The 26,878-nt window shown below is 36.2% G+C and overlaps 1 protein-coding gene across 4 annotated transcripts in view; it reads right to left on the bottom strand.

Moving 5' to 3' along the window:
• MsrA (methionine sulfoxide reductase A) overlaps positions 1-26,878 on the bottom strand; it is a 71,236-nt gene that overhangs the window by 18,489 nt on the left and 25,869 nt on the right. For all 4 annotated transcript variants that reach the window (XM_090401470.1, XM_090401472.1, XM_090401468.1 and 1 more), the window contains 2 exons: positions 6,460-6,632; positions 852-1,103 (listed from right to left, as the gene is read on the bottom strand). In XM_090401470.1, the coding sequence (XP_090257596.1) occupies positions 852-1,024 (173 nt within the window). In that variant the 5' untranslated portion in view covers positions 1,025-1,103; positions 6,460-6,632. The remainder of the gene's footprint in view (positions 1-851; positions 1,104-6,459; positions 6,633-26,878) is intronic.

The following is a 26,878-nucleotide window of genomic DNA, read 5'->3' as shown; positions in this document are numbered from 1 at the left end:
TTTTTTGGTCGTCAGTCAACTTGTGGGAAACAAATCGCGAATTCAATTTACGAAGGCCCAAACTCTCAGTCAAAATGTTGTGTACAGTTGATTTTGGAATCCCCAATTCATCTTCAATCAATCTCACGGACGATTTTGGATTTTCTTTGAAGAAATCACTCACTTTTTGGATGTTAACCTCACTCAGTCCAGTTTTTGGATGGCTCGGCTTTTCGTTGTCCTCAAGCATCTCATGACCACTTTGAAATCGCTAAAACCACTCGTATAAGCATTCATCACTGTATGCTTTTTGAAGCATTTGATGCTTCAAAAACGTTCAAAAACTTTTACCAAGTTTAACACAAAAAGTCAATCGGAGGTCTCTGTTTGAAACTCATTTTCCAACTGTTCGTCAAAACACACCGTCACTCTTGGTGCTATAACTTGGCTTCTAATGAAACAAATGCCAAACAGTTGATACAACACTAATGAAGGTTGCCACTTTCGACAACGAAAATACAACAGGTGGTGCCACTAGTTTCTTCTTTTCGAAAAGTTCGGTTTCTTTTTGGAGAGGGTGTATATTTATGAAAGCTTTTAATAAAACTAACATGACTGATGTGAGCCTGTTTTCACAATAAACACAGAAACAAAATACGTACAAATTTTCCACATACAATACTTCACAATGTCTCCTTTTAATATAATTTTAATTTTTTTTTCAGTCAATGTTTTTCCCACCCACCTCCCTTCTGTTTATCCAGCTCCTCTCATGAAAGAATTTGCTAATAATAATAAAACATTGACATTATAAACAATAAGTTAAAAAAAAGGTAAGAAGTACGATTCAAATGGCAAAGATATAAACTTACTTCTCAGCATTATAAAATTTACCAGCTTTTAAAATTTTTGTTAAAACAGGAACTGAATGGTGTTTTTGAAACTCTTCTTTTGATTGTTCTGCCAGAGTCTGCTGCTCTTCATCATGGTAAAATATAGCTGACATGTACTGCCTTTTACGACACACAGTTGGATCATGATTCATCCAAAACAGCTCCAACAGATCCTCATAAGTGCAAACATTTGGATCATATTCCAGAGTTATAGTTTCTGTATGGTCTCCACTTGAAAAGAAATATATAACTTGCTTAGATGTTATGGTAAAACTAATAAAATAATTATTTATTAGTGTGGGCCACATACTGTAAATAATGAAAGAAAAAATCCATCCATGTACGATGAGTGTAGCTCTTGAGTATAAAATAGACAAGGTGAGAAAAGAAATGACATTAAGAATTAAAATATGAACACAAGCAGTGAAAGGGAGAGCCTACAGAAGCAACTGAAAGCAGTAAGGGGTAAACAAATATGAATATAAGACCAATGAAAGGAAATAGTAGAGGCTTGTAAGGCAGAATAATTTGAAATGCTAAAGTTAAAAGGCTGTCAAAGGAATCTTTGTCAGAAAGGAAGGATATGATGAAGAGCTATTCTGTTAGACTGAAAGAGTGGATGACATAGACACAAATGACTTGAGTGGGAAAAAAGATTTATGCTTTGTGTAATTCTCACTGAAGAAAGGTTGGAAACTTATAACATTCAGTACTGTGGGTGGGCGAATGGTTAGATAATTCAGAAAATTGGATCCACAAGCAAAAATATGACTTTTTTTTTTTTTTTCCCCCCAGCCACTTCAGACTTGCAATAAGAAGAGTGGTGGTGGTGGTCTCACACTGAGCAGTGAAATTCACCTACCACCTAATGACATTCACAAATATCTGAGCTCACAGTGGCATCTGAACCCACACCTTGTTGACTGGAGAATGTACTGTTATGTCGTGACATTTCCTTAATTTTATAATTTTATTGTGTTCTTCTTCCTATTTTTATTAGTCTTAAATTATCACTGTGTAGTGTTAATCACTTTAACTATGCACTTCTATGGTCTATACTCATGAAACTAACATAACGCTGCACTCTCACATTTACTGTAAAATCTATCCAGACAATTGGCTGATTCTTAGAATGATTAAGTATATTAAATAATTAACAAAGGGTAGACCTCTGAAAGGATCCCTATCCTCAGTAATATCGGTCTGGAGTCACCTCCTAAATCAGGCTCTGGCAATATTTATTTGATCAAGCTGTGCCAGCCAGATCCCTAGGTTAGAAATTCCTCTTAACCAAGGAGTAACCTTCAGAAAATATACTAAGCTAATCAATCTACTAATTGTTTCTTATCTCAGTCTTATCTATGCCACTTAATTTACTTTAGTTTGCTGTCGTGGTCTCTGTCAAATAATTCTATCCCACTCAGATTCAGATATTAGCAAATGGTGCATTGGATTCAATGCACCATTTGCTAATGGTGCATTGAATCCAAAAGGCACAAACCAGGTTAAGATATTCAAGATACATTTATTAAATTCCTAAGGTTACACATTTAGAAGAATAAACTCAATTCGAATATAGGTATCCTAAGTAAAAAGGTTAAGCATAGCAACTGTATTGTATACAACAATTTAAGCATGGGTTAATTCCATAGCACATATTTTGTTAGCATCCTCCAAATATCCTTACTAGTCTACACATTCTCTCAAATTAATTCAATCACATCGGTAACTTTATAGGTCATTACTCACAGCAATTCAAGCTATAATTCATTCAATTAATTACTTGAGAAATAGCCTTAAGACTTAAAACACTGCTATCCAATGTTCGTCCTTTTCCTACAAGTATAGTTCTGAAACATAACATCTCTTTTCTTTTATATCACAATATTCCTCTCTTTCTTAACAAAGAATTACAAAAGGTTTAAACATTACCATATTTCTGGAAGTATATTCATTCTGTCATCTCATCCTTACTTCGTCCCACGGAATGTCCGGTCTTCTTCTAGACGATTGTCTCACAGGCTAGGCTTGGATTTCATTGTTCTGCCTTTCTTTCCCATTGTGGACTAGAAACAGCATGGCTCGGATCGATCCACATGGACGTATATGGCGATCAGTTCCTTCAAGCTCACTTGGAATGTTGCCGATTATCTCCTCGTCGATTCCTTCCATACGACATCTCGAAATGATGGCCGTGAATAACTACACGCTATCAATAAGATCCCGAACTCGCCCCGACTTCACAAGAAAATCCAAAGCAAAACAGACAAAAGGCAAAGGCAAGCCTCATGAAAGGGGGACAAACCCCCTTTTATCTTCACTACCTTTGGTACCCTCTTCACTCCCATACCTTTCTGCCCGGCACCCTCTTTTTGCGCATGTCATTTTTTTTATTCGCGTCTTCCTGGAGAATTCCATGTGCGTGCCGCATCTTCCTGGAAAACACCGAGCGCGTGCCACCCCACATGTAGACAATTTGCTGTAGGCTACGCAATTCACCCGAAGTGTTTTCATTAGTGGACTTTGAACTTCTGTTACATGCCTTAACATATATCTTATAAAGAATACTTCTTCCATTATAAATTCTTACAAAAAATGACATCGTTTACTTTTAAGTAATATTACATAAAATAGTACTAGCATACGATTCATTAAACAATTTATATCTTTACCTATACAAGCATTTTCATTGTTGTTTAGCTAAAACTTGTTGAATCCTGAATAAATTATTTCTTTAAGGAAATCTTTTCATTCAAGATCCAACAGTACACCATCCACTAGCCGACCAAGAGCTAATATGACAAGAATCTAAGCAAAAATGTTAAAAATTGTATATAAAAAAAAAAAGGGCAGAACTTTAAGTGCCTTGCCAATCTTACTTTACAGTTCAAAAGAAGAGAACAAACAATATGAGAGCATAAATGTACAGGAAGAGACACCCATGTTATGTGAATGTTTGGACATATTATTTATATGGGTACTCCATGGAGTCAAAAGACTCATCGGAGGAGACCCACTCTATCCATTAACACAATACTTATCATACATCTCCTTACACCTATTCACTGTTGGGGTACTCACAACTACCTCTGGCAACCCATTCCACTTACCACTCTCCAAGTAGAGAATCTAGCCCACACACCCTTACTAACCATGCTCTTAAACAACTTCCAAGCAAATGTTCCCCCCCTACTCCCCATGTATTAAAAACTTTCTTCTGTGTCAATCTTATAGAATCCCTTTAGTAACTTATAAGTTTCTATCATATTCCCTCTCCTCCACATTTCAGCTAAAATTTGCAACCCACACTCCTTCAGTCTATTCTCATAGGGTACATTCCACAGGCCTGTCATGAGCTTGGTCACTCATCTCTGAATCTCATATTGCATATAACACATGCAATCCAGAGGATATACTGAAAAAGAAAGTGAGAAAAATAGTACAGGGGATATTTGAATGTTGAAGAATACACTAATAAGCAGAGATAAAGAAGTTATCATCTCTCTCTCTTTACAAGGCTCTGATATGACCACATTTAGTGTGCACAGATTCAGTCACCTCTGTTTCCAGGGGAAGAAGTGATGAAAAGCATTCAGAAGCTGATGACCCAGATGGTGACACATTTGTGGAATGCTCCTTTAAGAACAGAACAGAAGGTTTATGGATATGATAAAAACATACCATACTTGTGGAGGGGGGGGGGGTTATATATAGGATCAATACAATTGATCTTATATATAAAATTTATATAGAGATCCTAAAAGCAATTTCTAAATTTTTGAAAGGAGGGGAAAAGAACAGAAGGGGTCATCCCAGAAAGTTGAGTAACAGTTTGGTTAGCAAAAGACAAGAACTATCAGTGAATGAGTTTAAAGAGAAGTACAATAGGCATTGTGTGAGCAATTAATGTAAGTTTTAAAGATGCCTAGGCCATAAGGTCAAATCACAAACACTTTCACCCACAAAGCAAAGCCAGACAAGGTGTTTGTGCAATATTTGAAAGTTTGGGTTTCTAGATGTTTCAGGGGAAAAAAAAAAAAGTGTGTGTGCAGGCATGCGCGCATGTGGATTAATAACATTCAACTTAGGACCAGAATGATTACAAGCTGGATTTTGTTTCCTAATGATTCTCATAATTAGCATAGTTGTGAATCATCATTTCCTATGATGAGCCCTAAGAATGATAATGAACTGAGAATGCAGTCCAGTTCTCTTTTTCAAAGATCCTTTACCATTTTTCTCATGTCAGTCAAGAATCATTTAAATCAGAGTTTGTCATAATTTCCTGCTCTTATAATTATATATGTTTCTAAATCTCAGTATGTATTGCAAACCTCCCAAAACAAGACCCAGCTGTGCTATCTCTGAAACTGGTGTTAGAAAACCTCACTATGGTCACATAATCTGACTGTATTATCAGATCTAATGCTCAATGCTTTAGTTTTTTTATCACATACTGTCAAAAGCAATTATTGCACAAAAGTTCTTATAAATTCCCTTTCTTTCCTTCTTTTAGTCTTCCTGTTATTCATTTAGTTATTCAGCAAGCTAATTTCACAGATATTTCAGAATGATTTTTCTGTGTACACCATAGTTTTATTTACTGTTGGCCTGAATGAAGGGCATCTTTGCTTTCCAGTCAAAAGGCTATATTAGGGCACATGGATTTACAAGATGTCTTTAGCTAGTAGATGCATTTCATCATCAGGCGTGACACTATTACCACAATGCTTATAAAATAAAAGAGACTTAAAAAGATTCTGCTCGTGGTACTAATGCACTAGTCTTACAACTTTTGTAAGTGGATTCACTCTACTGTCATTATTAATAATACTTTTTTATGCCTATAATTAGTAATAAAACAAAGTTCTGTGTTACTCATACAAGAAAAACTGAGGTTAAAACGAGAACATTTTTGTAAATTTTTTGAGAGATGCCAATGGAAAATCAGACATGGTAAAACATTTCAGAAATAATAACATTCAGGGAATTGGACTGAAAAATAATTTTAAACTGATATAATATATATACACATTATTTAATTTTCAAAAAAGGTCCATGGTACCTAGAATATTTTGCAATTATTGCATTTGATTATTTGAAAAGTATCAATTACTGATATTTTGCAAATAATCAAATAAATTCAAAGTTCCATCTTCCATTTACTTATCTGACTCAGTGGTCTGTAATAGTTAAATAATTTGGTTCTTCTTTGAAACTAAAATTTTGATAGTACAGTGGATCCTATCTCCACAATCTGCTTTATGTGTGTTTATAGACTTGTTTGTTTGAAGGGGAGGAAATTTTCACTTACTAAGAGAAAAGCAGCATGTCACTGTTGGTGAGGAGTGTCGTTAACTTAAAATTGACTTCAAGTTTTCTAAAAGCTCGTCCTGTAAATAGGATTTGAACCCAGTTCTCTTTCATCCATAAGTGCAGATTTCACCAATTAAAATAACTGAGAATTGCAAGAAATTCTGTTGCACAGAGAATATTTTAAGTAACATATTAGTAAAATTATACAGCTTCATGGTTTAGTATTGTAAATACAAAGTAAATCTTATTAAAAATTATTGCAAGTACTTACAGGTGATGATAAGTGGGATTGTCCAAAGTTCCTCCTGCATAACCAACGCGAGTTCGAATTACTCCTGAAGCACAGCCAAACTGTGCCTCAGGAAACCAGAATCATGCCAAGGCAAATGTTGCTTTTTCTGTTTCTATATTTGGTTCACTCATTTTTACTGGATGCAATTTCAGCTAAAAAAAAAAAAAAAAAAATCACTGAATAAAAATTTGCTTTCTCCCATCCTCAAAACTGGATAGGCTGTTAATCTTACAAGAAAGATTATAATATCCAGGTAATGAGTTTTAATAAATCACAGAAAAAAATGCAACTTAAACACACAAGTGTGATATCACACTGATATGTCACATGGACAGTATCCTTCATTTGGACAAACCTATGAGCAAAGATAATTATTTAAATTACACCAAAGCAATTAAGGCTACGAAGTGAGCATATTATGCTTTTAACTGCATGTGTTCTCTCACTCTTTGCATGTTATGCATGATGGGAAAAGATTCCAGAAGGGAAAAATATTTTTACCTATTGATACATATGACACTGGCTAACTGACGTTAACTGAAGAGCTATTATAAATGTTGCTCATAAAGTGTAATAATGACAATGGGAATCAAACCCACTTATCAAGCAAGGATGAAAATTAATTACAATAATACACTGAAATATACTACACCTATCTAAAAATACCAATTTAATACTTAAAGGAATCAAGAACTGTTAAAAAAAGTTGAATAACAGGACTACCAATAAGTGTTTTTTGTTGCAACAATGTTATAAAACAATTTCTGTTCTATGAGAATCTGGTTTACTGTGCAAGTTTGAACTACTCTACTTGAAGTGAAAATTTAAACAACCAGTTTTCTCTGTTACTCAGATCTCAAAATAAAAAATCCTCCCCAAAAAACAATATTTGCCAATGCTATAGGAAATGAACCAAGAATGAAAGCACAACAATTTTTTCTATGTGTGTGTGTGTGGAGGGGGGGGGGAGGTACAGGAAACAAATTACTAAACTGTGATATCATTTCTAGTTTCAAAATAGACATCTATTTTGAACAATCAGAAAATCCATTTTTGTCATTTTCTTCCATTCACATTCCCCTACTAGTTATTAGAATGAAGTCAATGGTACATAATCAACTTCTTAAATTTTCTAATTTTCTTATGAAGAAAATCAGCTATAAATAAATATTATTCTCTTGTTCTCATGATTTTATTTTAGGATTTGATTTTACCTACATAAAATGTAGTCCAAAAAAAGCATAGTCTAGATTTCAGTTGAATCCATACTTTACTATCAGACTTTGCTAATTGCTATAGACTTTACTATTATTGCTTTTGTATGCCTGCAGAGATATATCAGAAACATGAAGTTACCCATACATGCATCATAAATTCTTTGATTTCAAGAGTCAGTTTGTGAGAACTATAAATTCTTTAAATTTCAAAAATTTAATGAAGAGCAGATGATCTATAAATCAGCATTATTATTTCCAGACTTACAAAGAGTCAGAAGACTCGCTGCAGATTTATTATTATTGTTTTAATTTAATTATTATTATTATTTTTAGATAAGTTCAAAAATATAATAACTGACTTTCAGTTCACCACTGGTTAAAATGCATATTGTGTAAACAGATTTAATCAGCCATTGCTTAGCATATTTCAATTTAGTTCAACTTTTAAATTAAAGATACCAATAAGTTATATACTTGGTTTAATCCTTTATCCAACTCTAAGCAAACAAACTTTGCGCCTGAAGTATTTTCAGGACTGAGGCAACTCGTATATAGAAGCTAATGACTTCACATCACTTGCCTTAGTGATGTGATTTATAGTATCCCATAATGCAAAGCACATATCCCTGCAGACATGTACAATGTTATGTATTATGGGAAGGGTCACCACCTAGACCAGTTTCGACCTTTATTGAGGTCTCATCAGTGGGAGCCAGACCCAGAGGTGATACTAAGATTGAAGTAATTCAAAAGCCGTATTTTCATATATGAGAAGCCAAAAGACCTTATTAAGGTGTCTGGCTCCCACTGATGAGACCTCAATAAAGGTCGAAACCTGTCTGGGTAGTAACCCTTCCATAGCATTATGCATGTCTTCAAGGACATGTGCTTTGCATTATGGGATACTAAGGCAAGTGATGTAAAGTTATTAGCTTCTATATACGAGTTGCCCCAGTCCTGAAAATACTTTAGGTGCAAACTTTGTTTACTGACACTTGGATAAAGGATTAAACTAAGTATATAATTTCTTGGTGTCTTTAATTTATAGTATAACCAAGTGGAAAAACTTCCAACAACTAGTTCAACTTTTGTTTTTCATAGGTTGTTTGTTATTAAAATGCTATAATAAGTACATAACAAGCTTTTATTTCTTACTTTATTTTATAACTGAGAACTATTTTATTCATGTTGAAAATGTAAATAAAAAAGAAAAGCGGAAAGTTCACATTAAGACTATCTTTTATGTGTAAAAATGAAACACCTCAAATACCTTTAGCACTAACTTGCTTCCAAAGTCAGAAGATTAATTGCAGAATTTTTAAAATTTTAACAACTAGTTCTAAAAAAAGTTCAAAAATATAACTGGCTTATTTTGAAGTTACTGGGTAGCCATTTTCCATCCTCCATGTATTTACTAATAGTGAGCCTGAACTATCAATAAATCAAAGCTTTTCAGATGAGAGAGTATGGCAGACAACTGCCACATCTTGTGGTCCTAAATCTTGACATACAATGTCTGTAATAGTGCAGGTTCTACAATCATTTTCTTGAGATGCAGGATGAAAAAAAACAAGTTTCCAGGAGAGAAAATCCTACTTGCTCATGCCAAAGATCAACTAACTCAGGAACTAGTTGAAGGAAGGCTTACAAAAAAAAAGTGCTAGTCAATGACTAGAATTGAACTTAGAACATTCTTTCTTTGAACAGCCTAGTGCTATGCAAAGCCAATTCCATGACTACATAGGTACATTTAAGATGTATCATTTCAATATTTTGGCTTTCATGTTAAGGCCATTCCCCCAGGAGTATATGCGTATATACAGAAGCTAACATGACACTGCATTATAATAATGAAATCAGAAACATGAAAGATTGAATTTTAGGATAATTGTTAATAAAAACTATTTGGGAATCCTGTTCTTGTACATCTTCCTAATTAACAATGAACTTACTGCGCTAATTATTTGAATTAAACATAACTTTAATATTAAACTTAGAATAAGCAAAGTCATTATGATAGAGAGTCAAATAAATAAATCTATATGGAATAAGAGAGAAATTTGTCAAACACTCAAACCAATTAACTCAGATATCAGAGCTGGGTTAGAAATAAAAAATTTGATCAAAGACTGGAGAGACTAGATAAATAAGAGGATATTGGGAAGGAACCTGACATTATTAGAATTCAGGAGTCTCAAAATAGTTTAAAGGATTACTTGGATGTTGAACATACTGATAAGCAGAGATAGGAAGGCTAATATAAGGATGCATCTAGACTACTGTGCACAGATTTGGTCACCTCAGTTTCCTGAAGATGAGGTGGTGGAGAGAATCCTACGACAAGTGATCAAGATGGTGGCAGATCTGTGGAATGTTCCTTATGAGGATAGACTGTAGTATATGGGTTGTAAAGTTTAGTGAACATGATAGAAACCTATAAGTTACAAAAGAATAATAGGTTAGTGTGGGCCTCTTGTGATGAATCCTGACTCCATGGAGATGCCCATAATAATAAAAACTATCAATAAGTTAGTAATCATTTTTTAAAATTTTGCATGTAGTACTAATATCATATCCTATACATCCTTTGGGAGTAAATATCAGCAATTTGATTATTAAAATCAATAATCTAAATTGAAGCTACCCAGTACATACTATGGTAAACAACACTCATTTGGAAACATCTTGGTCAAACTATTCAGGATTATGTTTCCTTATCCCAGAATGTACAAAATCAGCTGCACATACAACCTGCCATATTAAGAGATTAAGATAAAGCAGGTTTGTTTATTTATTAAGATAAAGCAGATGTAATGTTCATGTTCTTTCTTTCTGAACATACATCCAGTATGATCAACATCATTGAGAAAGGACATAGTATAGCATCTGCACTGTGGAAAAGCAAACCCTTTCAGATCATACCCTGAAAATTCAATACTAGATTAACTGAAAAGTCATGTGACTGTTACACTATTCTAAGATATTGTACAAAAGAAAATTCAAAAAAGACAGAGGATATCATCTACCAGCTAAACTTGTATAAAAATGACAGACTCAAAATTTCAAAAGATTTGGTGTGCATGCATCTAACTCATTCAACAAACTTAAGTCACAGAAGTTCCTGAAGATCGACTATAGCTACTACGCTTTCTATAGTCTATCATCTTATATTAAAAATTCCACTCATTTCAAATCTTTAATTCAAAAATTTAGTTTTCAATAATAATACAAGGTAAGCTTTGATGGCACCTCTCTTTTTACCGATATCCCTCTTTCTGACACATTAAATTTACTAAAAAAGTTTTCTCCCTGATAACATGGATCTTTTTAGTGAAAACATCTAAAGTTTAATGGAATAAATACAGCATATATAAATAATTAAACACAAGTTTAATCACTTCTATATTTGCCTCAGTCACAGACAACATCTTCTCTCTTACATCATCTCTGTGGATGATGAAGGCCAAATGAACTCTTTCAACTTCTGTCTGTCCCTGGAGAGTCCGAACAGTTCTGTCCAGTTTGGTGTCTTGGTTTTCAGGTCCTCTTTTATTTTGTCTATCCATCTAATTCTGGGCCACCCTTTGGATCTTTTACCTTCCATCATTGTATTCTGGACTTTAGATGGTAATCTTTCTGTACCCATTCTGGTCACATGGCCAAACCATTGCAGTCTTCTTTCTTGGATTTAGTCTATTATCATTATTTCTTGTTTTAGTCATTTCCTTGTCTTCATTTCTTAGTCTATCCAGCAGGGATACTCCAAGTAGTTTTCTTAGCCAACTCATTTCAGTAGTTAATAATTTTTTCTCTTCAACCTTTTTGAGATTCCAGCGTTCACTTCCATAGAGAAGTATTGGGAGGACCATTGTTTCATAGATTCTTACTTTTGTTACTTGTTTGATGTCTCTTGACTTCCATATTTTATTAAGTCGTCCAAAAGTTTGGGATGCTTGACTGATTCGTCTGTTTGTATCTTTTGTAATTTTGCTCTAGATTCTTACCATCAATTTCAATTTTTAGATTGGTGTTTCTTTTTCCTATTTGCATAATTTTTATTTTGTCTATATTTATGTTTAATCCAAATTTTATACATTCTTCCTTTATTTTATCAGAAATTCGGTGTAGATCTTCCATGCTTGCAAGTAATGCAATGTCGTCTGCAAATTTAGATGTTATATTTTCCCCATATATTTTGATTCCGGAGTCTACTTTGTTTAAGGCCTTACTAGTTGCTTCTTCCAGTGTAAGATTGAAGGTCTGGTGACAGATTGCATCCCTGTTTTACTCTGCACACTGTGTGGAACCAGTTGGTTAAGGTGGTCCTCCCCTCGTACTGCACTTTCAGATTTCTCGTACAGATTCATTATTATTCTTGTTGTTTTGTTAGGAATTCCAAATTCTTTCATAGTTTTCCATAGTTCTCTTCTATGGATTGAATCAAATGCCTGACAAAAGTCTATGAAATTTATATAGCAACTCTGGTTGTACTGTAGTGTCTTTTCTATTAGCTGTCTTAAGGTGAATAGCTGATCAATTGTTTTTCGTCCTAGTCTGAAACTTGCTTGTTTTTCTCCTAATGCTAGTTCTATATATGGTTTAATTTGTTTTTGGAATACTTTCGTAAAAACCTTACTTGGAATACTGAGGAGGCTAATGCCTCTGTAATTATTGAATTTTGTTTTATCTCCTTTTTTGTATATAGGAGTTATAACTGATTTAGTCCAATCAGTAGGCAATACTTCATTCTTGAAGATCCTTTCAAATAATGTTTTTTTTAATGATTATAAAGTTGTTCCTTTCCTTCTTTTAAGAATTCTGTGTATATTTGATCACTATCAGGTACTTTTTTAGTTTTAAGTTTATCTGTGCTGTGTGCTATTATTTCTTTGGTAAAAATATTTGTTTCCTCTTCCATTTTGGTGGCTGGAATAGTAATAGTTAAGTTATTGGAGAAGCTTGTGAGAACTAGGATCCAGAATTGGGTTGACAACAATGGTATTATCTTTGATGGATAGCATGGATTTGCTAAAGCGAGGTCATGTTTTAGTAATCTACTTACTTATTACAATAAGGTGACTGCTTCCATGGACAGAGAAGAAGGATACACAGTAATATACTCAGATTTTGTAAAGACTTTTGATAGAGTACCGCATGATAAGTTCATAGTCAAACTGGAGCAGATGGAGTGGATATTAGATTGGTGCATTGGATTGGAGACTGGCTATCTGATAGGTATCAACAAGTTGTGTATGGGAGAGCGATATTCAGGAAGGGAAAAATTACGGGTGCCTCAGGGGTCTGTTTTAGGGCCATTGCTGTTCAACTTGTATATTAATGATATTGGTGAAGATTTGGATGAAGATATTCAGTTGGTTGCAGATAATGCAAAGTTGGGATGAATCATGAAGAGTAGAGAAGGTGTTGTGGCCTTACAGGAGGACTTCAGTGGATTGAGTGATTGGGAATGCGAGTTCAGTGTTGCAAAATGTGGGATTTTAAAATTTGGAAAACAAAAATGGGATACAAAATTTATGCTTGGTGAGGATATATTGTCGGAGGTGGAGGAAATAAGAGATCTGGGGGTGATGGTGGATAGGGTTCTGAAATTTAGGGGACACAAAGGCTTCTGGGAATGATGCGGAGGACACTGACTTGTAGAAGTAGGGAGATTCTTGTTCCACTGTATAAGGCTTTGATTAGGCTACACATGGACTACTGTGCCCAGATTTGGTCATCTGGTTTTCAGAAGGATGAAGAGATGCTGCAAAAGGTCCAGAGACGACTGACTAAGGTAGTTTCTAACCTCTGTAATGTCGAGTATGAGGAAGGATTAAGAGGATGCAACTTGCAGAGTCTGGTGAACAGGAGGAGGAGGGGAGATATGACAGAGCCCTACAGCTTACTAAAGGGTTGTTATAGGATCAATGCTGGAGAGGTTCTAAGAAAATAGTGGGAGATCAGGGGAGAACCAGAGGTCATCCCTGGAGGCTGTGAGAACAGGTTTTTTCATGCAGAGTTGTGAATGATTGGAATGCCTTGCCTGAGAGCGTGCGTCTGCAGAGAATTTAAGTGTGTTTAAAGCACAGTATGATGAGCTGTGTGTTAGATAAAAGGGCCTCCTAAATGAGTCTGACTCCATGGGGTCTTGGGTAATAATAATATTCTGAGAGCTGTTTTTATTATATAAGTCTCTAAAGTATTCTTCCCATCTGGCCATTCTTTTTGTTTTACTTTCAATTAGTTGTCCCTCTACAAAGATAATAAGCCAAAAGCTATTTTACCGCCGAATTTGTTAATTGAGAGGGAGATGTTAAATCCCGTTTTATTTTATAGCCGGGTACGAAACTCGGGTCGAAATCCATCGACATCCATAGAGTTTCAATGCCGAAAAAACTATCGGCGGAACCAAGTGTAAATGATCACTTGGTTCCGCCGATAGTTTTTTCGGCATTGAAACTCTATGGATGTCGATGGATTTCGACCCAAGTTTCGTACCCGGCTATAAAATAAAACGGGATTTAACATCTCCCTCTTAATTAGTTGTCCCTCTGTTTTGGATCATTATCATTTTTGTTGTCTGTGTCTTATTAATTTGGTTTATTTGTTTATATAATCCATGGAGGTTATTTTCTTTGATAGCTTCCCTGCCATTTTGCATTTTTCTTCTAATCAGTTATTGTTGTCTCTTTTAACTAGTTTTCTAATTTCTCTAGTTAATCTATTATATTCATTTCTGTTATAGTTCTGTTTTAATTTCATGTTTTTCCTTTGATCACTTAACCTTTTTACTTCATTCAAGATCTAATCCTTTTTACTTTCTCTTTCTGTGTAACCTATTGTATTTTCTGCCGATTTTAGTATTATTTCCTTTAATTTGCACCAATGCTCTTCAATGTTTATATTCTGTTTTGGTAGTTCCTTCATGTTTTTATCTCGTTCTAGTTGATATTTTCTTAGAATATTGTCTTGTAATTTTTTTACATTCAGTCTCCTTTTGACTCTAAAGGGGCTTTCAGATTTTAACTTTATTCTTAGGTTTGTTAATACTAGCTTATGGTCTAATCCACAGTCTGCAGCAAAGGATCTGCAATTTAGGATACTTGATTTTCATCTTTGGTTTATAATAATCTAGTCTATCATATTCTTCGCTTGTCTATTAATATTATTATATGGATAACATGGATCTTTTTAGTGAAAACATCTAAGGTTTAATGGAATAAATACAGCATATATAAATAATTAAACACAAGTTTAACCACTTCTATATTTGCCTCAGTCACAGACATCAGGGAAACAATATTAAAACTGCAGAAACACACACACAAAATTGCACAATATAATAAGTGGAAAAAATTTGACTGAAAGCCTAAAAGTTCTATGAAGGGCCTTAGCTGTCAGGCAGGAAGCCTAAGAATTAGTTTCCCAAATCTTGGGAAGTTTAATACACCCATATTTATTAAGATTTGGTCGGTTCTTTAAATATGCTACCGATTCTAAAAAGTTTTTCTCAAGCTGTCTAGAAGAAATCTCTAACAGTTAATTCCGCTCTCTCTTCATAAATTACAAAGACAGTAGCATAATAATCACCAGAGCCGATAAGGGTAATACCACTGCAGTCTTCGAGGCTATAGAGAATATAATCAAAAAATGAATGTGTTGCTCAGAGACCACACTACTTATAAACCACAGAATTATAATTATGATTCCAGCAATTCTCAAAAGAAAACATTAAAAAGGCTTCTTAAAAATGTCCAACCTTTGTCTCCTAAAATAGTTAAAAAAAACTCAAACCATTTAGACATTTCCTCCCCCCCACTCCCCAGATATGTGGATGGCCAAAAATTCATAAACCCGATAACCCTTTCTCCATCCCATAGTAGATGCTACTGATCCCCCCCCACCTCTGCTCTCCTTTTATGTTAGCTAAATCCTCAACCCCGCTTACAGGTCATTCTTCATCTTATATTAAAAATTTCACATCTTTAATTCAAAATTTAGTTTTTGATAATAATATCATGGTAAGCTTTAATGCTACTCTCTTTTTACCAATATCTCTCTTTTTGATACATTAAAATTACTAAAAAATGTTTTTTTCCTAATAACAAGAATCTTTTTAATTTTACCATTCATTCTGGTTACTTCACTTGGAAAGATACCATTTATAAACAGATATTGAGGGTACAGCCATGAGCTCTCCCCCTCTAGCCAATTATTATATGGTGCATTCTGGAAAAAAAAAAAAGTTCCTAATACTGCTATTCTCAAACTTTCTATCTGGGCTAAGATACATTAGTGGCGTGTTCTATTTGGCCACATAGCTCAGACACATTAGACTCCTTCATTTCAACAGACATCGCCCTAGAATCCAGTTCACTATAGAAAAAGAAAATAATAAATAACCTGCCTTTTCTAATCACACATCTTCCCAATGGCACCCATTCCTTTTCAGTTAATAGAAAATTCACCCATACAGGTAGATACATATAAAATTTCACCTCATCCTCCCCCCCTCTCAACAATATGGTGTTATCAAAACCCTTGTTAATAGAGCCTCCAATCTGTTCTATCAAGGCTGAACTTAGAGCTGAACCCTCCTTTATTTGATAGACCTTCTTGTCCAATGGCCACAATGCCAAAAAGATCAACAAATTAATTGTTCCTCGCATTTTTCTCCACATGCTGACTACAACAGTGCTATCATTGTTCCTTGTATCCAAGAAAAAACAGCCAGAACTCTAATAAAGTATAATCTCTGCACTGCATTCAAATCTCATCTGCTCTTCCAAGGATCCTCTACCTATCTTTCTGATATTCACAAAGTTCCTCCAACTTAACATATTATGGTCAAACTGGGAAATGCAAACACCCACTTAGAAGAACATAAGAAATATGTCTGCCACCATAAATGTGGTCAGTCAGTTTTGGCTGGCCATGCCTTGGATGCTTTGCATGAAAACTATTATGCTTCACCACAACAAATACAAACTCGAAAGACTTTTTTTTTTTTAAGAATTAATAGCAGAATTAAAAAAACAACCAAAGCGTGAGATTCATCGATGAGATGAATCTCACTCTTTTCACTCCATGTAGGTCTAAACCATTCGATAATATAGTAAAAACCAAAGCCTTAGTAACTCATAACTAGAGCTATAAGCTGACTAAGTCTGTCTTCTATTTTAATATATCAATGATTCTATTAGCAAGGCTTATATGTTGGTCAAACATAACTGGTAATTAGTTTATGGAATTAACAATGCATATAAAGTATATTAATTAAAAGCAACTTTAATGAATAACTTCTATATTTCGGCAACGTCACGTTGCCATCTTCAGGAACATAAAGATATGGTATGAGCACGCAGGCACTCACAAAGCAAATGAGGAAGAAAGCAAGAAACTAATATTGTTCCTAAAGTCCTAATGGTGCCCTCTGGCGGGCTAATTTGGTAGTCTGGAAGTTGGGCTGAAGTTCTCATAATGTAAGTCTCCCAAATTTGGGGTAGTTTCATGCACCCAAATTTGTTGAGGTTAGGAACGTTTTTTAGAGCTGATGAAGATTCTTTGAATAATCTTTCGTATTTAAACTTGCTGCGATGTATTATTTTTGTTTTCTTCCAAAGAATTTTATGGTGGGTATCTAAGGCATGGTCTGCCAGCCCAGAGCGGCTGTACTGGTGAAACCGGATGTAGTCTTTGTGTTCTGAAATCCTGATATTTGTTGTTCTGCCTGTTTGGCCAAAGTAGGACAATTTGCAGCTGCAAGGGACCTGGTATACACCAGGTAGGTCTAGGGGAAGTGGTTGGTCTTTGGTAGAGCGGATAAGGGATGCCAACTTTTTATATGGTCTGTAACAAGTAAGGTCATATTTTTTGAGGATATTGGTTATTTTCTCAGAGGTGCCCTGGATGTAGGGGATGGTGATAGACTTGGTGTAATCTTTACTGCGGAGGGGGGGAAGGGGGGTTGTGGTTTACTGGTTTTAGTATTTTTTGGATTTTTTTGGGGTTATAGCCATTGGCTAAGAAAGTGTTGAGGATGTGGTTTAGTTCAGTAGTTAGGGTCTTGTCATCTGAGCAGATTAATTTTGTCCTGTTATATAGTGTTTTTATCATATTGTTGTGAGGGGGGGGATTGCTGGTGAATGTATCTGCCAGTATGGGTGGGTTTTCTGTAAACAGAGAAAACCAAAGATCCATCAAGCTGGCGAGTGATTAAAGTGTCTAGGAAGGGGAGGGTGTTGTTTTCCTCTTTTTCTAAGGTGAACTGGACTCTGGGGTGTTGGTTGTTTAAGTGCGTTAGGAAGGAGTGGAGTGTGTCTGAGCCATGTGGCCAAATAGCAAACGCATCATCCACATAACAAAGCCAAATAGTGGGTTTTTGTGGGGCGGAGTTTAAGGCTTTCTCTTCAAATGTCTCCATAAAGAAATTGGCCAAGGGTGGGGAAAGTGGTGAACCCATGGCTGTCCCCTCTATCTTTTGTAGAACTTTCCTTGCCAAACGAAATAGCCTGAGTTCATTGTGAACTGAAATATGGCTGAGATATCCGGAGGAAACTTGGCTTGGATGAGCTCAAGGGTTTCTTTGAGTGGGACATTAGTGAACAGGGAGGAGACGTCAAAACTGACCATTATGTCAGTGTGTTGGAGTGTGAGGTTTTCTATACTGGCTTTAAAGTGGGCTGAGTTTTTTATGTGTGATCGTGTGTTGCCAGTGTAGTGTGCGAGCGTTTTAGCTAAATGTTTGGCTAATTTATATGTGGGGGAATCAATGCCATCCACTATGGGACGCAATGGCACATTTTGTTTATGTATTTTTGGGAGTCCATATAATCGGGGAGGGGGGTCTAGAGTTATGTTTTAGTTTGTTGGTGACTTCCACAGGCCAAGAAGTGACTTTCTTAAGGAGTCTGTGGAGAGCTCTAATCTGAGAGCTGGTCAGATTATATTCAATAGGGAGGTAAGTCGTACGGTCTAGTACTAAAGCATTTAGCTTACCTTTGTAGTCTTTTTGATTGAGCACCACAGTGGCGTTTCCCTTATCCGCTTTGGTGATTACTATTTTTTTTTTGTTGTTTTTCAATTCTTGTAGGGCTGCATATTCGTTTTTGGATAAGTTGGTTTTTGGAGGTTTGGCTTTAGTGAGAACACAGACTACATCCACCGACTAATGTCCCGCTCAAAGAAACCCTTGAGCTCATCCAAGCTAAGTTTGCTCCCGATATCTCAGCCCTATTTCAGTTCACAATGAACCCGGGCTATTTCGTTTGGCAAGGAAAGTTCTACAAAGAGATAGAGGGGACAGCCATGGGTTCACCACTTTCCCCACCCTTGGCCAATTTCTTTATGGAGACATTTGAAGAGAAAGCCTTAAACCCCGCCCCACAAAAACCCACTATTTGGCTTCGTTATGTGGATGATGCGTTTGCTATTTGGCCACATGGCTCAGACACACTCCACTCCTTCCTAACACACTTAAACAACCAACACCCCAGAGTCCAGTTCACCTTAAAAAAAGAGGAAAACAACACCCTCCCCTTCCTAGACACTTTAATCACTCGCCAGCTTGATGAATCTTTGGTTTTCTCTGTTTACAGAAAACCCACCCATACTGGCAGATACATTCACCAGCAATCCCCACCCCTCACAACAATATGGGGTTATAAAAACACTATATAACAGGGCAAAATTAATCTGCTCAGATGACAAGGCCCTAACTACTAAACTAAACCACATCCTCAACACTTTCTTAGCCAATGGCTATAACCCCAAAAAAATCCAAAAAATACTAAAACCAGTAAACCACAACCCCCTCCACAATAAAGATTACACCAAGTCTATCACCATCCCCTACATCCAGGGCACCTCTGAGAAAATAACCAATATCCTCAAAAAATATGACCTTACTTCTTGTTACAGACCATATAAAAAGTTGGCATCCCTTATCCGCTCTACCAAAGACCAACCACTTCCCCTAGACCTACCTGGTGTATACCAGGTCCCTTGCAGCTGCAAATTGTCCTACTTTGGCCAAACAGGCAGAACAACAAATATCAGGATTTCAGAACACAAAGACTACATCCGGTTTCACCAGCACAGCCGCTCTGGGACCATGCCTTAGATACCCACCATAAAATTCATTGGAAGAAAACAAAAATAATACATCGCAGCAAGTTTAATTACGAAAGATTATTCAAAGAATCTTCAGCAGCTCTAAAAAACGTTCCTAACCTCAACAAATTTGGGTGCATGAAACTACCCAATTTGGGAGACTTACATTATGAGAACTTCAGCCCAACTGCCAAGACTACCAAATTAGCCTGCCAAAGGGCACCATTAGGACTTTAGGAACAATATTGGTTTCTCGCTTTCTTCCTCATTTGCTTTGTGAGTGCCTGCGTGCACATACCATATCTTTATGTTCCTGAAGATGGCAACATGATGTTGCCGAAATATAGAAGTTATTCATTAAAGTTACCTTTAATTAATATACTTTATATGCGTTGTTAATTCTGTAAACTAATTACCAAATATATCGATGAGATGAATTTCACTATTTTTACTCCATTCCAAGCAGTAAGCATGTTATTATTATTACTATTATTAATCAACAGGCCTCCACAGACTCCTCATGGAAGGTTCCACTCTCCCCCCCCCCACACACACACAGCTCATCGTAGCTCAACTTAAATGCATTTACTGTCCCTGCACTCACACCACACTCTCAGGCAATAAACATTCAAATCACCCACCACTCACCATGCAAATAAATCTACTCCTCGCTCAAATCCACCTTATACAGCTTACTGGGATGGCCTCTTGTTCTCCATCTCCAGATATTCTATGAAAAATCTCATCCACGTTAATCTGATAATTAACCCCCTACCAACTTATACGTCCCTATCATGTCTCTCCTCTTCCTTCTACCCACTAGGCTCTGTAATTTGCATCCTCTCAATCTGTTCTCATATTCCACATTCAGGAGACTAGAAACCAACTTAGTCAATTATCTCTGATCTGAGGATCAGAGGTGATTGATCTCTGATCTGAGGATTAGATCAGAGATCAATCTGATCTCTGACTTTGGTCAGGCTTTGTACATTGTACAAGACTTTGGTCAGGCCAAAGTCTTGTACAATGGAATCAAAACATCCTTACTTCTACATGCCAGTTTTCTCTGCATCATTTCCATAATCTGCTGTGTCATCCTCCCAATTTTAGTAATATGGCCACGAAATTTCAAATCCCTATTCACCACAACCCCCAAATCTTTCATCTTCTTCACCTTCTCCAAAATATTCCCACCAATCCTAAACTCTGCATCCCGTCTTTGCTTCCCAAATTTTAAAACCTTATACTTTGCAACATTAAACTCACACCCCCACACACTTTCCCATTTAGGTTCTCTTGCAAAACTACAAAATCTGCTCTATTTCTCGTAACTCTCATCAACTTTGTATCGCCATTTAAGCCCTTTCCAATGTCATTTCCATACAAATTAAAGAACAATGGCCCAAAACAGATCGATCCCTTGGGAATGCCACTTGTGATTTTCCTCTTCTGGGATATCACTCCCCTCCACACACAACCTGCTGATACCTATCAGACAGCCAACACACTAATCTACTATCTAACCCCATTTGTTCCAATTTAACTACTAGTTTGTGTCATGTGGTAATCTATCAAAAATCTTTGCAAAATGTAAATATACAACTGTATATGCATCCTCCTCTTGTCACAATAATCACCTTGTTATAATAAGTAAGCAGATTGCTAAAACCCAATTTTCCTTTAGCAAACCCATGCCGTCCATTAAAGAGAATTCTACTTCTGTCCATCCAGTTCTGAATCCTTGTCCTCACTAGCTTCTCCAATACCTTGACTAACTCCCGACAAGGAGATTGGCCTATAATTCACATCCTTAGTCTTATCACCCCCTCTTTACGAAGCAGAATAATGTTGCCATCTTTCCATTCTTTTGGCACCTGGGCTAATCAAAGACTTGTGTTAAAAATGCATGTGAAAGCTGTTGTTAACTCCCTGGAACTTTCCTTCAAGACAAGCAGTTATATACCATCAAGTCCCATGGCCTTGTTGATATCAAGTTTACTCAATATTCTTCATATACCTGCTCACTCACCATGAGTGATTTCTTCTGCATTCCCACTGCTCTCAAGTTCTGCATTATGGTACAATCACAAGGATGGAATACTTTAAGGAACTGCTCATTTAACACCTCTACTATGTTCTTCTCAGTGTTTATCATTCTCCCATTATCACTGACCAACACCATCCTCCCATAATCATTCTTCCTTCTACTGGCCACATATCAAAAAAGCTCCCTAGGATTTCTTTTAGTGTCATTTGCTAACTGCTGCTCATACCACACTTTTGCTACCTGCTTCCCTTACTGAGTTAACTTCCTTGCTTGATCTTTGTACTCCTCAGGTAACTGATTATCTCCACTCATCTTGTGCGATCTCCACAACACCTTTCTCTTCCAGAATGCATGCTTCAACACTTCAATCATCCATTTTACACCTACTGTATTTAATCTCCTGACCTTTGGAATACAATCAGTCATTGTCTCTGCCAGATACTTCCTGGGCAGAGACCAATCAGCATTGATTTCCTTTCCATGCAATTCCTCATTGCACAATATCGGTGCAAACTGTCTCCTGAGTTTGCCATAATCACTTGCTTTATAGTTCCACATAACTCTTTCTCACAAAAGTCCTGATATGGCTCACCACCCAAATAATCACTTCATGGTCACTTTCACCAACTGGAAGATGTTTGTTTGTTTGTTATTGATTTTTATGGCACAAAGACATTAAAGGTCATACTGTGCCAGGACACAAGTTACAGCAGTGCATATGGTAGACCGTTAGTAGGACAATCACAGACATCCATACCCATGGCGGTCTTCGAACCATCAGCCTTTTGGCTGGAGAGCGGATACGCCAACCAGGCTGGATGGGAAGATGTGACACTTCATTTACAACATCTTCTAATGAGATAATCAAATCCAAGACTCTCGCTCCATGTGTGGTCTCTATTACGTACTGCTTAGGGTAGTTATCCCTTAAAAACTCAAGAAATTCATTCTCTTTGGTTTCTGATGCCATCTCTTCGTTCCAGACTATATTACCACAAATGAAATTTGTGGTCAATTTGTCTTCACAAAAGACTACATACCCCTTCCTCCAACTCTATTCCTGTCAGAATGTCATCCTCGTTCAACCCTGTCTCACTTATACCAACAATTTTTGGGCAAATGAAACTATCAATGCTACAATTTCATTCCCCTTGTTTCAAATACTACTAGCATTTGTAAACATATGGACTAGTTAATTTCTGTTTCTATAACATGTCCTACTAACCCCCCACTTCTCGGACATGACTCCTCTGCACTCTTCTCTGTCCATTTCTGTTTATCATCACTGATATTACACCTCTCCCCAGACCTAAATGTCACCCCCACATCCTTGACTGTCTTAATATTTTCTCGTGCACTTGCACATCTAATCCTGAAACCATCAACACTTTTCAAACAGCGTTCCCCCTGTCCACCCTGACCACCATTGCTTCCTTGTCCACTCTGTGTTCCTTCTCTCCTATTCTCGTCACACACACACACACAACACTCACCTCTCCATTCACAAACTCACCTACCTTACTCTCCTACTTTTCCACAACACCTCTTGATTCTTCAGGTCTTACATTCACTTCAGTCATTCTCTCTTGCAGCAAGTTTCTCCAAATGACTCGCACCAAATCCATTCGAATGTAGTCCATCTCTTTCACACAGCTCTATCCACTCCTAAAACTCATCCCATACATTCACAAAATGAACTCCTTTCTCCTCGCACAACTTTGCTAGCATACCACTCATAATCTTTGCTTGCCTTCTCAACTCATTATCATACCTGGGCAACATGCTGACTACCTTACCAACCACACCATCTTTCGCTCTCCGTAACAGCCTCATGACATCTCTCCTTACATTCTTCTTGATAGCAGCCAAATCATTCATGTGAACTACCACTATTAACTCTTTTGCTTGTGAACTATTCTTTTCTAATGCTTCAACCTCTCTGCTCATTCTACCTCTCGGAAAACAGACCTTGTGCGCATTTTCATTCGTCACGCATCTTATCGAATTTCCTTACATTCCTTGCATGGGGAAAAAAAGGGGGAAACTCCATATGAAATAAATAAATTTCACAAGTTTAATATAATAAATAATAAGGAATGCTCTTAGTTTCTGAGATGTTCTGAATTTTTAGCTTATAACAGGAGATATAGGCAGCAAAAATCTTCCTTAATCTGAAATCTAAGATGTTTTGTAAATTTTTCAAAATATTCAGTCATGCTCCGTAAGCTATTTTTTTAAAAGTATTCATTTTATCATAAGCCTTACTGGCATTCTATACAATACTGATTATAACTGGTAATTAATTTACGGAATTGACAACGCATATAAAGTAAATAAATTAAAGATAACTTTAATGAATCACTTCTATATTTCGGCAATGTCACATTGCCATCTTCGGGAACATAAAGATATGTTATGTGCACTAAGGAACTAACAAAGCAAATGAGGAAGAAAATAAGAACTAATTTTGTTCCTAAAGTCCTAATGGTGCCCTCTTGCAGGCTAATTTGGTAGTCTTGGCCGTTGGGCTGAAGTTCTCAAAATGAAAGTCTCCCAAATTTGGGGCAGTTTCATGCACCCAAATTTGTTGAGGTTAGGAAAGTTTTTTAGAGCTGCTGAAGATTCTTTGAATAGTCTTTCGTATTTAAACTTGCTGCGATGGATTATTTTTGTCTTCTTCCAACGAATTTTATGGTGGGTATCTAAGGCATGGTCTGCCAGTCCAGAGCGGCTGTACTGGTGAAACCGGATGTAGTCTTGGTGTTCTGAAATCCTGATATTTGTTGTTCTGCCTGTTTGGCCAAAGTAGGACAATTAGAAATTAGAATTAGAAATTAGAATTCCAATTAGAAAATTAGAAAAAGAAAAAGAGGAAAACAACACCCTCCCCTTCCTAGACACTTTAATCACCCGCCAGCTTGATGGATCTTTGGTTTTCTCTGTTTACAGAAAACCCACCCACACTGGCAGATACATTCACCAGCAATCCCCCCCCCCCTCACAACAATATGAGGTGATAAAACAGGGCAAAATTAATCTGCTCAGATGACAAGGCCCTGACTATGGAACTAAACCACATCCTCAACACTTTCTTAGCCAATGGCTACAACCCCAAAAAAATCCAAAAAATACTAAAACCTGTAAACCACAACCCCCCTCCCCCCCTCCACAATAAAGACTACACCAAGTCTATCACTATCCCCTACATCCAAGGCACCTCTGAAAAAATAACTAATATCCTCAAAAAATATGACCTTACTTCCTGTTACAGACCATATAAAAAGTTGGCATCCCTTATCCACTCTACCAAAGACCAACCACTTCCTCTAGACCTACCTGGTGTATACCAGGTCCCTTGCAGCTGCAAATTGTCCTACTTTGGCCAAACAGGCAGAACAACAAATATCAGGATTTCAGAACACCAAGACTACATCCGGTTTCACCAGTTCAGCCGCTCTGGACTGGCAGACCATGCCTTAGATACCCACCATAAAATTCGTTGGAAGAAGACAAAAATAATCCATCGCAGCAAGTTTAAATACGAAAGACTATTCAAAGAATCTTCAGCAGCTCTAAAAAACTTTCCTAACCTCAACAAATTTGGGTGCATGAAACTGCCCCAAATTTGGGAGACTTTCATTTTGAGAACTTCAGCCCAACGGCCAAGACTACCAAATTAGCCCGCAAGAGGGCACCATTAGGACTTTAGGAACAAAATTAGTTCTTATTTTCTTCCTAATTTGCTTTGTTCTTTCCTTAGTGCACATACCATTTCTTTTTGTTCCCGAAGATGGCAATGTGACATTGCCGAAATATAGAAGTGATTCATTAAAGTTATCTTTAATTTATTTACTTTATATGCGTTGTCAATTCCATAAATTAATTACCAGTTATGTCTAACCAACGTATAAGTCTTACTACTAGAATACTGATTATAATTATTAAAAGAAGACTGCAAGCATTAAAGGATGGGGAAGGCCATGAAATTCATTGCAAGGGTGGAGGAGTACCAGCTAAACTTTATGGTTTTAAGTCAAGTTAATTAATGTGATTTAACACTACAGATTTAAAACCTAACACAGATATGTGAATCAGTATTGATTGTGCACACACATCCTGTACTTAAAAAAATTTACAGTCATTTTAAAGGTTAGTTTTTTTAAGTTTAGTGTGGGGGGGGGAAGTACAAAATTTCAAGTTATTCCAAAAACTTACAGTAATCTTGCTGCAACCACTGGAATCTCTTTAAGCCACTATCAGTTGCAAGGATCAGTTGATCCTTGTAACTGATGCTTGAATTGAAAGGCATTCTAATTCCGTTCTGATTTTACATCAATATTTTTTATGAATCTTTTTAATTAAATAAATATGTTCATTTGAGTAATTTTAATGGCATTCTTGAAAATTACTCACCCACATCATTAACACGACTGCAATAATCAGTGGCCAATAATACAAATACTTCATCGATTGGCACTGATGAAAACTTCTACTTTGTTACTCTGATTACCCTCTTCAATTCTACATTTATTCATTACACATCATATGATTTTCATTTATATGAAAGAAATTGTACTAGGTTATGCCGAACTAAAATGGACCAGATTAGGTACTTTTCTATTAGAATTAACACATTTTCTATTAATTTATTTTACATCAGCTTAGATTATTTTCATTGGTTACTTTGTATTGGATAAGTTGGTTACGTTTACATCTTTATACATCAATCAGTTTAGCATCATCTTCAAGCTTTTGTGGATCTGGAATTCAAAGTTATTAGGTGCATTCTATTCCTCAAAAATATGAAATATATTTGTTGCAGATAATAATAAAAAGTTTTTTTTTTCCCATATAAATTTTAGGATCATGAGACCAGTCCCATAGATTCATGTGAAAAGACATGGTCCTGTGTGGGACATATCTTTGTCACGGTTTATTGTGTGGCCTACAAAAAGGCTGCTTGATTTTGATGGGTTATGGTGTTAATTTATTCTATAGTAGTACTGCTTGGCAATCTCAATGA

The sequence above is a fragment of the Typopeltis vanoorti genome, chromosome 12 (genome assembly GCF_054136105.1).
Source record: "Typopeltis vanoorti isolate ZY-2024b chromosome 12, IOZ_Tvanoo_1.0, whole genome shotgun sequence".
Taxonomy (NCBI): Eukaryota; Metazoa; Arthropoda; class Arachnida; order Uropygi; family Thelyphonidae; genus Typopeltis; species Typopeltis vanoorti.
The sequence above is the reverse complement of the archived record's forward strand: the minus strand, read 5'-3'. Positions and strand labels throughout refer to the sequence as shown.